The sequence below is a fragment of the Ischnura elegans genome, chromosome 3, assembly GCF_921293095.1.
Source record: "Ischnura elegans chromosome 3, ioIscEleg1.1, whole genome shotgun sequence".
In the NCBI taxonomy this organism is placed as follows: Eukaryota; Metazoa; Arthropoda; class Insecta; order Odonata; family Coenagrionidae; genus Ischnura; species Ischnura elegans.
In genome coordinates, this window is record NC_060248.1 from 61,568,627 (window position 1) to 61,582,639 (window position 14,013).

The window sequence follows — 14,013 nt, forward strand, 5'->3', positions numbered from 1 at the left end:
CAAACTATCTAACGTCTTTGGTGCTGATAATAGTTCACAGTGTCTTCTTCGCCTGACTCAGTGATAGCAAGCGCTGACGGCCAAGCCAAGGGCTAAAGAACAACACATAATACCGCACTAAATAAACACTCCACTGATTGCACAATAGACAAAACTGATTTACAACCAGCCCTTTGTAATTAAACCCGTGTGCAGACAGAAGTTTTGTTTCAGTTGCAAACTGGTTGCAGACGCAACTGATTCCCAACTGTGGTTACAAAATAGTCGCTCCGTGTGCGCTGGGCCTAAAGGGGACGACCGACTCATGTCTCGATCCGACACGGTCTTTATTCGGTAGATTTCACTCGCAAATGAAAACTTCGCTGACGATAACTAATGAGGAATTAGCACTAGAACGAATGATAATTCATAAGATCCGATCACTTTCCACAGTCTTTCTTTAAAAAAAACAGGTATGTCGCTCTCTATTGCAACATAGAATTAGCATTTTTGTCTATCAATATTGCGTACTTGGGCGTGGCTAATACATACGAACAAAAAAGTAGAATTTTGATGAAAACAAACATTGCTGGAGAAAAAATGGAAAGAGACATAAAAGTATATTGGCTGGAGTGAAAATGGGCATACAAAATGGTGCCTTGAGGAAATAACAGGACATTAACCAGCTGTTATTCAGGGAAATTGGTTCGTTAAGTAAAAATATTCATGTATCATGGAAGGTTTATAATCATTCAAAAAGTTTATTTGACATCATATACACACCTTATACAAATCATTCTAGTCATTACAAAGACTTCACAGCAGCTGGTATTCACGTATACAGAGAAATGGTGAAGAAGACTAAAAATGTTTCCACCATCATTCTCCCCAGTGATTTCAACTTTACATTAAATTAGTGAGACATTAAAACAAAATTATATTTGTCTGTATTGTACGACCTATATTTTATGATTGACTCATATGCTAAACTTGACATTAGGATGGATAAAAACTAGGTATCCCTTTGGACCTAAACAATGAAAGAGATCATTGTTTCAACATTTCATACTATTTAGAACGGATAGAATATCACTCATATCCATTGCATACCATTCAAGCAGTAAATTGTCTAAAAAATATCCGTTACAACAGATATTATATATGATTCTCTTTTAATGAATTTTTACAGTTAAAACCAATAGATTCCAGGAATATAAAATACGTCGAAACATGGCAAAGCATAATTAAATCTTTGAAAACGACATTTCGACTGAAATTTGATATCCGTTCTAAAAATAAAACCAGTTTAAAGTCAACACTCTGCTTTTGTTGATTAATTTACTGAAATAAACAGCAATATTAGACTTGTATCTATCAAAGAGCGCTTTCAACTTATCTATAATTTTATAAAGCCGTCACATACTACAACCAATACTTTACCCTTTCTACACGTCAAATTCATCCAAAAGCAATATGATTACTTTTCCAGGAAAATTAGCAAGAATTAATTAATGTCGGCCTCTAAACCTCAGCATTATCATATTTTGCAACGTACTTCCTGCGGTATCTATTCATAATACCATTCGTTCTAAGCAAATATTAAATTGTCGCTAAAAAAGGCGAGTCGAGGGAAATTATGCTTACTTTTAAATATCAGTATCGAATCAAATTAGGTGAATCATTATACAAAAATGAATTTAGAGTTGTGGAACACTCCTTAATTAATTATTGGGAATGGAATGCTCAATCATCGAAATATATCTATGGGAGCTAGGAAGAGAATATTCATGAATTTTATGTATGATTTTTCCAGATCTGTCATTTTTCTAGAATTTTTTTTAGTTTTTTTTTCACTGAAGTACAAATATTGCATTAACTGAGTAGAGTCCCAAATTGTTTCTCCACCTTATCTCATATTAATCCATTTATCCTAAATTTAATTATATATTTGATATTCCGGTTCAATCACAGGAAATCACTGACATCACAACGCAGTTCGACTAATTTTATTTGTAAGAATACTTATTCAAGATAAAAATAGAGGAATAACCCTGAGAGGGTTAGGCTACACACAAATAATTAAGAATAAAGGAAGGCCACGTCAAAAAAAATCGATCATTCAAATGGACAGAAATGATTTAAATGTCTGAAAGCTGTCATACGTATTTAATTTCAATACAGATTTTAATTGAATTCTGGGAATCGATTGCGTACGGAAGTACTAATTTGATTTGAATGTTTAAGCGAAAGCATATTCCGAGGAAACTGGACATTCGTGCACACAACGTTCGTGTTCAGCGTGCAACCCCACGTCACTGAAGTAAAGAGAAAGAAAACTTGACCCGAAAAGGGAATACCAACCATTGAATCCATATATGCATCGATAATTCAGCCGATTCCTTTTATTTTTAACAAATGGGATGAGCACGTTCTTCTGAAGAGCAAATACCCCTCAGTCCAAACATTTGCAGCGCCCGTTCCGATCGGAAGCGAATACTATTCCATGCATTCACGCTAAATAATGCACCGAAAAAAAAACAAAGACAAAGCAAGTGGTTAAAAGCGAAAACTCCCAAAAAAGAAGCTGGGAGTACATTAAAATCAATCAAATATATCCAAGAGCATGAAATTTCGAGGAATAAAAATAAAAGTAATCTGCTAAAATCGAAGATGAAATTGATGAAAGTGACCATGAACAATGATCACGCAGCCAACAAATGCTTACAGCAAGACCTGATGCAACCCATATGTTCAATCTATCACCTAGCACAAACATTATTTACGATTATGCATTACATCTAAATTCTGTATTGGCTGTTAATTGCAGAGAGAAAGATGACAATATGTAAGCTAATGTGATGGAAACACAAGAGTAGTATACGATAATCCTGGCATTCAGATGGATGAATAGATGTGTACTTTTCAACATTACGTAAAACTAATTTCTATAAAATCACACGCAGCTAAGTAGCATTCGTGGCTAATCTTCCATCGATATCACTACTTTTTGCTATCACTAAATATACCAGTGTATTGGCATTGCCCAAAAAGCAAAGTTCTAAACTAGCATCATAGAAATGTCATTTTGTTTAATTTATCAAGTTCATCGTAATAAAGGAGCTATAATCTAAGAAACGTCATCAATATAGAAGGGTTACGTCTTGAAAAATTAGGCTCAGAAAAGTGGAGAGTAATGATAATAATTCATAATATTTGTCATGAGAAAAAATATGAATATTTCCCCATAAAGTTATAATAAAAATATTTTTTTTACTTCTACCTATGCCGTTATTCCAATTGAAATTCTTCAAGCACAGTTCAAAAGTGTACGATTCTCGTTGACGTTAGAAGGTGCATCAAAACTGATCGCATGTAATTATAATAAGATAATATTTATCTTGGTTCTTTTACAGTACATAATTACACTCAAGTGCAAGCATATTTGTATTTTTAGCATTCACTAAGTTATTAGCAAACTAAGGAATATCCTTCACAGATCATCAACTATCTATTCGAATTTGGCCGACGAAGGGTACAAAATAACGTAAATACGGATCGAGGCTGAATGAATCAGTGAACTAAGCTTTCTAAAATAACAAGAGAAGATCATAGATCGCAAAATGTATCATTATTGCAGGTATTGGTGCTCAAACATTATTGTTGATTGTCCGTCGAGTACCAGCAATTCCAAAATGACGACAGCCAATATAATGGGTCTGAAACTATGAAAACATGGCTCAAAGGATGATAAACCAATATAATGAAGCATTGACGATTTTGAAGGGCAAACAAAAGGCTTTTCTAATTTGAGCATTCTTGCTTCTCGAGAGGATAAAAATCATAGCCAAACATGCGCACAGCAAAATATCCACTGCATGCGTCTACTTCAAACACACCCACGGATGATTGATGGTGGGCATGAGTTGAGGTATTGGCCTTTCATTATGCAAATTGGGGAGAGCGTTCAGCGCTGAAAATGAATGGCAAATTACATTACGGTCCATTGACTACAATTGTTCGCAGAGGTGTTTGACCTCGCTCCCTGGGTGACCGGGGATTGGTACACGGAAAACAAGTCACCGGCATCATCTGCCATTTTCAGTTTTTTTTTAATTCGGTAACCATGCCAACATAGGGCACTCACTGCGGTTATATTTTCCCGTCATCTGCATCCACTTGACCGAACTGACATCCTGGATTTCAGTCGTAAAATGGTGCTAAAAATCTAACTTGACACCATTAATAATTCTATCTAGCTATCTCCATCCGGAGTTTCAGAATGCGAAGAATCAAACCCATTGTACACATTCTGTCATCGAGTTATCTATCACGCTACCAATTGGAATCAGTCACCAAGATAAAAGGAAAGGCTCGCTGATCCTCTCGTAATAATGAAACGGAGATTTTCTGTTGCTAACCATTCCGAAAAACTGTAAATTGAGGTAGTACTGTATAAATATTATTGAACAAATAGTTAAAAGTCGAACATGTGTTCGGGTGGTAATATATGAATATAGTTTTGTGCTGATGTATGTATTTCTTCGAGAACGACTCAAATATTTGCCACATTGAGCTCTGTACTCTATGCTTCTATGTAAATAATATTAAAAATATATTTTTTTACGAACAAAAATGTTGTTGATAAATAAATGTGCAATCAATTTCTGAACAATTATATGAATTTGCAGAATACAGGATTTGCAATCTATGAAGCAGGCAAGCAAGCTTCATTCAAACGAACATAGGATAATCTATTACACTGCGGCATAAAATACTGACACCAAATTAGAGGTCATTACTCGCTTTTCACGAACTTATAGGTTTTGAAAAGAACATAACTATTAAAAGGTGCTCAAAAAGATTGCATGCAACCATAGCATCAATTAAAAAAAAGAATGCTGTATTGAACTCGTGTATTTCTTGCATAAAAATAAAATTCCTTTCATTTTTATATATTCCATTTCATATGGGGTTCATAGGATTTAAATGCTCTTTGTATCATAAATATTCAACCTTTGTACCAAATAAAGGATTCTATCTTTCCTACCTTGATCCCTAATACATTACACTTATTCCTCCATTGCTCCGCCAGTCTTACTTCTAATTTATTCTTAAATATCTGTTAAGGTTTTGCACGATTTCTATGGTTCAGATCAAAGATATAATGGGAAAATGGTGAAAAGGTTTACTTCCTTCGGACGATTACTAGTTCAAATCCTGAACATGTTACTGAAGATTTGAACTATCAGTTAGTCAATTAGTCTGTTAGTCAGTTATTTACTCAACATTTTAACTTTGTTTGTCAGTTATTTACTGAAGATTTGAAATTTTAGTTTGTCAGTTATTTACTGAAGATTTGAACTTTCAGCTAGACAGCTAGTCAGTCAGTCAATTAGTTACTGAAACTTTCAGAGCGCTGACTGGTCAAGTGAATGAAATCAATCGTCGTCGTTATTTTTTTCTAACCCTAATCATGGATATGTAGAAGGAGAAAAAGCAGGGAAATGCATGTAATCTCCATCTTTTGAGAAGTTTCTCCTTTCAAAGGGGAGAAAATAAAACATTCGGGAGATTCTACGGGAAAGGTTCCAGATGTAAGAATTGAAAAGACTCGACTGAAGAAAAAGGGGTCCAAACGGAAAGAAACTCAGAGAATACCAACGTGATGGACCGGAGCTGGTCTTGGGCGAAGTACAGACAAATGTTCTGAGACCAATGAAGATACCACTTCGGCGGATGGCTAACGCAGAGGACGATCCTCATTGGAGCATTTCATGTTCTCCATATTCAACACGATCCAGCCCCACTACAAAGCCCTGCGACTAGAACTACAAAGCACATTTCTCTCATATACGCTCTTCACAACTATTCACATCAACCTTCCTCGATAAAACTGGTAGTTGAGATACTTTTAGATGTGGAAATGTGCTGTTTACAAGTTTCTCAAAAGTTAGCTTTACCATCTATCAGAACAATGGGGCCACGACGAATAACTTATTCTTTACATATGCATCTCCTTTTCAAAAAAAATCCCGATTGTCTCGTGAGGCTACAGAAAAAAAACAAACTTAAGCATTTCCTGCCTTCTTTCTTAAAAAGACGGCTACGTAAGAAGCTAAGAAAATTCCATTCATGTTAGTTTTCAGTATCTTTCATATTTTTTTACTTTGAAGGCGAAAGACACCGGAGACCGTACAGATAGACACGAAAGAAAATGAACCTTAACGACGGAAAAGGACGCTGGAGAACTCGCACATAAAATTTTAGATCCTTAAGTAGACTGACTACATAAGTAGACTGTGTAGGTCATTACTAGAGAAGATTTTACACAAGAATCGATGCATGTACAAGAAGTTAGGCAAGCGGTATAGCATTATATAACAGCACGTATTCATAATCCGGCTAAGCAACGTAAATTTCCTATTTCGTCATGCTAACGTAACGTAGTTGCAAACGGAATCATAATTGATGAAATGGAACAAGATAAACTAATAAGACATAAATCAGCTGGGATCAACGAAGATTGCCTCTTTGAGGTATTTAATTCACAGATAAAAGTTGACCAATTCTATCCATCAATAAAAATATAAAAATAAACCAAGATTAAATTATGTATTAACTGATATAAAGGTACTACTGTCTTCCCTGCCGTTAGGTAACGATGACATGCACTTCTGGTTCTATCATCATATTATCGATTTCCACTTCGAACTTCATAGAAGGAAAGAAGTCAAGTACTGCTGTTGAGCTGGGCCATTTTCATTTTCCGAAATTTCATTTCTTTTTGGTCACCATTATATATTATGAAATATTTTTACCGATTATAAAATATTTTACCTCGGTGGTGGCGGGGTAAAGTCCTCGCTTGCGAAACTGAAGATCGTGGGTTATAGTCCCACCTGAGTAAGTCTGACCTGGTTATCCTGGACATGGGTGTTCTTGTACGTGCTATTGTAAAATGTTATGAAAATCCCTATGTAAAGAACGAATCGCGCCGTTTTTGGTGGTGTGGCAACAAATAAATAAAAAGAAGTTACCTCACTTCATAAATGGATAGATACAAATCCGTTAATGAAATCCATTGCATGAGAAAAAATATAGATAAAAGCAAAATGAGTGACGGAACCCATTCTCCATCAAGATGAGAAAAAAATTCGATCGAAAGACAAAATTCATGTTCGACTGGAGAATGGAGAAAGTAACCCATCCACGAGAAGAGAATGAATGGTATCGATAGATGAATATGGCGATCTTTTATTGCCTATTTTCATTTTGCCACATTGTCCCTCAAATACGAATGGAAATTTTTGACTCGACGTCATAATGCGTGGCACAAACTGTTGGGTGATAAATAAGAGTGTGAACTTATGGATTTTTGATGCAAAATCTATTCTTTATCCCGCTAAAACCGATGTATCGAGATGAATTTATTGCTATGAAATGCTTTTTGCTGGTTTTTCATTATATGGAGAATAAAACACTGTCACAAATACACTCATACCAGTAGCCAATCAATGAGCCACATTCGTCTGACATATACCTCATGACCTCTTAAAATTTCTATGTAAAAGTGAACACTACAGTTTCATGTCATGTCCCTTGTTTTTAATGGACAAAAACAGTCATGCCTTTCAACTTATTAGGACTTCTATGAATATCAATTGGCCGTGGAATTATATACATGAATAAATATAACCGGAAAAATATAAATGGGCACTATTTTATGAAAAAATGCAATAAAATGATGATGCACCACAACAAGTTTTGCAATAAAATGATGAATTAAGGTGAAGGCACTTATAACATACATAAATGAAATTACGAACCTAAAGTTGGGATTAAAAAACTGGTCCAAACTGTTATTTAAATACAATTGTTCCACTTCCCTTCGTTTTCTGTAAACGACCCTAATAATCATAGTCAACAATTAAAAGCATTTGTTTAAGTCTCATAGAATTAATTTTATTCCGCAATGCAATTAAAATGGTGCCGAAAATATTCAACCCTTAAGGATCACATGTGGGATATAATTCCACAAAAATGCCCATTGTCCTGGCTCCTGAGCATTAAAGTTTTATCGGATAGACTAAAGAATTTTTCCAACAAGACCTCGCAAAAATCATTTCCCTCTTGTAGAAGCATTTCTTCATGCTAATAGAAGTCTACTTCAACCAAAAGAAAATGAGGGCACCGAATCATAAAGTAAAATGCTCCTGGGATATCGGTTTTATTAATTTATTTTCCCAAATGGCGGAAAACGAAGCTATAGAATTTTGTGCACAAAAACTTGTCTGAATGCCGAATAAGGAATAGTGTAGAGGACGGAGAAAACATTGTAGACTACCAATTTCTAAGGACATTAAGGACACGTAATGGGATTATATAAGATCAAGAATTGCCAAGTAAAAAATGGGGGATATGGCTGAAAGAGAAGCTTGCTTAGCTGCTTGTGGGAGGTGGAAAAAAAACAGCTGGTGGCTACGGCAGCGTGACCTACCAAGCCAATGAAAAGCGGCTCTTTCATCTTTTCCCGTATGATTCTATCGTGAGGCATACCGCTCAATTATCCTCTGGCCCCATTGTGGGCTAAAGGGCTTCTAATTTCAGCTTTTTACACGCCTCCTGAACATTTATGAGAAGGATAATTTGGAGGAATTTGCACTTTTTCCTTATTCTACGCAATGGAAGCTGAAAATCCACTTTCTGGGGGCAGAACTATTCGACCGCTGCGCATCCCAAACATAGCCGTCATAAGCGACCACAATGGTTTCCATATATTCTAAAAGATTGTGCAAAATTTACTCGCCGCTCAGTCATTCTGATCATGGCCGGTTAGATGAATGGAATTCCGAGGCTCTTGGAAAAAATTATGCCCCCGCGTTGCATTTGATGTGATTATGGAGACAGAAAATTCAGCGAAAAGTTTTAATGCCTCCAAAGAGTTTTACTTTCCATGACAAAAAAAATCCCTTTTCCAGTTCACTTTGTACCTGAAAAATTTTACCATGTTTAATCCACACACTTAACTCAAAAAACATGCAGTTATCGTTTTTAAAGTGTATAACGCAAGTAAATATTGATCATGTAAACTGCAGATGCATTGGTCGAGCAATATGTTGATTCCAACGTCAAATCGTTTTTATGTGAACTCCATGAACCACTGGTAATACCCGCCTCATGCGTCGCCCAGCGTATACGCAAACTGAAAGAAACTAGCAGAAAACTGTGATATGAATCAGCCCTTGAGATCAAAATAGAAACGGTTCGATGTCCGGGGTCCGAGTCGATTCTGGGAACAACTTCGTCAAATACGAATTCCGCTGTACTGTATTACAGTACAGTTAGAAATAAGAGGCATGCCTGTTTACGTAAATGATCAAATCAACTAAAAATGGAATACTGAAGGTTGAAACGAGGCATTTGATAGCTAGTGTTAAAAAATATTTGAGAATTTTCATCAAAAGCTTAGTTATTTCTCATCAAGGTCGAAAAAATTCAATGTATAGACATCATAACATACATCCATCGTTTGTCAACAATGTTCTATTCTAGAATGACATTTACAATGGTAGCTATTGTATCCAATGTATGTCCAATATTCCTCGAGAATGCATTCAGGGGCCAACCCGTCAAATCCGATGACAGAAGGAAGTAAGTCCGAAATACTGACCGTTGAAATGAGAGATATGATGAGAGATTTGATAAAAATATTTAAGTACTTTCATCAAAAACCTTAGTTCTTTCTCATCAGGAACAGCAAAAACAAAATCCTACGGAAAATACACACCAGCATACACACCTATCGTTCGTCAGCCATGGTCTATTTTAGATTAAAAATTAAATCGTTAGCCACTCTGTCCAAAATATGGAACTGTGATATCCGCAAGAAGATTGTCAAAATGCGTAAGGTGAGCTGCCGGTGAGGAACAGAGTAAGGGGTTAGCAAAATGTAGTACTCACTCTGGCCCTGACTGCTGCTTAGGGTACCGAAGTCTCAAGTTGCGCCGGATATCGGTGGTTTCATTCGCATGGCGGCTGGCGCTCAATGCAGCTGGCAGGAGCAGTGCAGTTTCTAGAAGTAAGAAGAGAAAAAACATTCATTATTTGTACAATGTAACCAATTATTTCGTATGGATACTGAAAATTCCAAATAATAATGACACTATGGGACCCATTCTCATGTGTAATGTTGAAAAGAAAGTACCGTACAGTTTTATACGTTGACAAGGATTCTACGATGAATTTAACATAATAAAAAGCAATCGTAATTTTAAGATAACGATTACATTTAATTTATGTGAATCGCTTCAGTTTCATTTATTTTTATAGTATAATTTATCGTCTATAATATTACGATTGCATTTGATTTTCGTTCTTATGAAGGGAAATCGTAAACTAAAACGGTTGTCTTCTTGTAGAGGACACCATCACAATGACGGGTTAGCTGTAACGAGTTCTTACTGTTCCTCTGCAGCTAATATGAATAATATCAGCCAGCAAGTTATCACTCCTCTTTATACAAGGGCAAACAAAGCAATTGAAATAATTTTTCCGTACGAACGCGCGGGATTAAAATATTTAGAAAGTTAATTCTACAGAAGAACGTCTCTAATGGTACGATTGTTTAGCAAAGTTTCCCCAATATCGTATAAATCAACGACAAAATTCCCCGATCAATTGACTATAACATGGGCCCATAGGGTTCAGGGAAAAAAATCAGTGCATATTTAAATACACATCTTTAATACTAAAAAAATGGAAAGTACGACTCAATTACCACTTACAAAACAACACTATGTAACTAAAAAGGTAAATATGCCCATAAATATAGGAGAAAAATAGTTCAAAATGAATTTTTTTAATCAATAGACCAGATTTGATGCAGTAAAAGGTATCCATGACTGAAATACGTTATTTCCGACCAGTTTGTGACAATGGAATTTCATGATAAGATTGAAATGTTCCAATAAAATTGAGGGAAGGAGCTTTATGATCTTGATTCAGATTTTAACCCAGGAAGACAAATTATACCAAAAATAACGCAAGCACTAAATGGAAGCAAAGACTGAAAGCAAGGAGATACCGCCATACTATAACATTCAGTCGCGGATACGTGTTTAGGGATGAAGCCAAAATGGGACTACAGCAGTATCGTGCGGCAAATAAAACAATTTCACTAACTGAAGGCGTAATGAGAATGACTTAGTCCTATGAAGCGTCCCTGTAGCGGAAAAATACCACGTGCCATGCAAAACAAATAATCCCTTCCGAGTTAGTCGAGTCATCCACGGGAGATTTATGCGAGCGCTGACGAGGAAGGAAAGGGAGAAAACTTCCGGCAAGGGAGACCAGAGCAATTACGCTTCAAAGTGTTTTTCATGGCCTTCAAAAGAAACAGAATTCGTCATTTGGGCAATAAAAACTTCCGACGCTCGCGGTACTTCAGGGTGTTGATGGGATTATAAACGGGGACTAGCATCAGCTTTTTTATCGCCGAAAGAAACAAGGGGCGGGAAAGGAAGATCTTTTTTTCATTTCTTCTCATTTCAACTTGTATCCCGCGGAGATGCATTGGACGTATAATGTCAAAGCCTGGAGGGTGCTTTAATGACGCTCCTTTTGATACCGTGTCTTGATGTGTCTAGAGATGTTTAACTCGAATACTGCAATGTTTTTCCATTCATAAAATGTTCCGCGAGCGTTATAAATACGAGAGCGACATCTCACCACTTTGTCGGATTGTAAAAAATGGCAATGTTGAAACGATGATAAAACAAGGACAAATCCGAGACAATTTAATTTCGAATTCTTCTTTTAAAACATGTTTGAGACAAATGCTTGCGCCTCGACTTTTTTTGTTGATATAATTGAAAGCTTTTATCACTAACATAGTTCACTATGAAAACTTAATTTCTTTTTCTATTTGGTTAATGCCCGCCAGAATTCATGGATTAAAAAAATAAAATAAATATAGTTCCACACTAGTTGATGAGGTGAGGAGAAAACCCTAACGGTTTCAAAGCATTCTTTTACCTGACCCTTGATATCCCTGACTACAAATGTTGTTAATGCATAGATTATGCTATTGAATACGTCATGTATATGTTTAACAGTTCCAGAACAACGCGGCAGCCAGAGATAAAAAAAGACCTTGAGCTGATTTTCGCAACCTCAGTCAAATAAATCTAAGAAAATGAGGCGAACACACTCACTTATGCAACGCTTTTGCTACTTCGACCGAGAGAAAGACGATAATAACCTACAAGGTACCTACACTTCCGCGAGGTCTGTAAACCACCGCGGCCAGTTTGCACACGACGACTTGGAAACTTTTCGCTATGCACATACGAATGAAGCACGAAAGAAGTTCGTCGAGGAATACGCGGAGTTGAAGCACCAACAAATGTCACGGAAGTGAGAGGTGGCTGAATAAAAGTCGCTTATCCCCCAGCGAATGGCGTCCTCCCCGAAGAGGTTTCACGTGATCTTGATCTCACGTAAACGACTCCGCTGCCGTCGGAATGAAAATGGGCAATGCTATGCGTTTGCTCTAATTCGAGAGTGAGGTCATGAATTTTCATGAAGAGGAGCGAATACTCGCAATGGCCTCAGACTAAAGAGGTGGATTCGGATATTATGACACGAGAGGGATTGAAAGATCGCATTCATTAATAGTTTCCGAAAAATTATTCCACCAGCAAATATACTCGTTGCTTTAAACGGAGGTTGGTATGGAGAGGGACGGACACCTTGAACCAAGCCATAAGCGCGGACGTTGACATTTTAAACTTAGAGGGAGCCAATTCCGCCTCCTTTGTCACTTAGCACCGCAAATGAATTCTTTGGAATCATTAGTCTAATTGTTAAAATCGAAATTGAACCTGGGACTCCTAACATTAGCAACCTGTCCTTAGGCTTGTGACCTCTTTATTGGCTGTGCACATTTTTCTATGACTACCATGAACCTTGATCCAGCTTTTCAGGAATAGAAAAAAATAGGTATTTCATATTCGCTTTAGCCTCAGTATGGGGTGAGCAAAGGTGAATATGGAAGAGTGAATTATAGAATTGAACTTGCAGGAGAAAAATTGCTTCTTAAATCGAAATAGGCAAGGTATAAAAAGAGCAACCACTGCAAAGAAGAAAAATACCAAGACTTTACCAAGAATCGAACTATGACAGTAGATTTCATAGCAAGTAGATTAGGTAAACTACATTCTCCCTTTGATGACGCTTACGTAAATTTTTAGAACCCTTTTCCCCTATTTTTCATTTTATTTATTCAATATGCAATAGCTGGTTTACCATTAGGACAAAATACCGACAATATTTATTTAATCTGCAACAGGAAACGATGGTAATACGGCTTTATTGCTTCAAAACAAGCATTCATAATTAATCCTTCCTAACTAATAATATCATTTAAATAGGACATTTTAAGAGGAACAGAAGAGTAAGTAAACTAGCGAAATGAGAAAATTGCTGGAGTTCGAAAATATAAATTTTATTGATAAACAATAAATTCCTAAAATGTGCAACTGCACAGGCAAAAACGTGAAATTTCAAAGCTCAACTCAGCGGCTGTGTTTCAGTCCACAAAATATGTATCACAAAATCCAATAAACTAATCCATCATACGGAATGTGTTAATTAATACCTTGTGTCTGTTTATGAATAAATACGACGAGGGTTATTTACCAACAATTCTATGTATGCACTCCAATAACCAACTGGATTTGAGCTAAAATCTGAAATTATTACACTACGGCAATAAAAACTAAAATGAAGTTATAAAGGGCTCATTTATCTTTCATGCTCCTGGTGTACAGCGTGACTACCAATCGCTGCGTCATCAGTCCAGCTTAGAGTAATTCAATTGCTTCTAATTCCAGTTTTATATCCTAAAATTCATAATTGATGTATGCATTTCATAATTGATGGAAAGCCGTCATTTCTCGAGGAAAAATTTATTCACGCTTCACTAATATGTCCAATTAAATGTTAAGCGATTGTACGCACTTTCAAGGATCAGAA

At 36.3% G+C, this 14,013-nt stretch overlaps 1 protein-coding gene across 1 annotated transcript in view; it reads right to left on the reverse strand.

The window, feature by feature from the left end:
- The window catches only part of LOC124155905 (somatomedin-B and thrombospondin type-1 domain-containing protein), a 958,847-nt gene that overhangs the window by 291,291 nt on the left and 653,543 nt on the right, over positions 1-14,013 (reverse strand). The window contains exon 3 of the mRNA XM_046530100.1: positions 9,940-10,051. Within this exon, the coding sequence (XP_046386056.1) occupies positions 9,940-10,051 (112 nt within the window). The remainder of the gene's footprint in view (positions 1-9,939; positions 10,052-14,013) is intronic.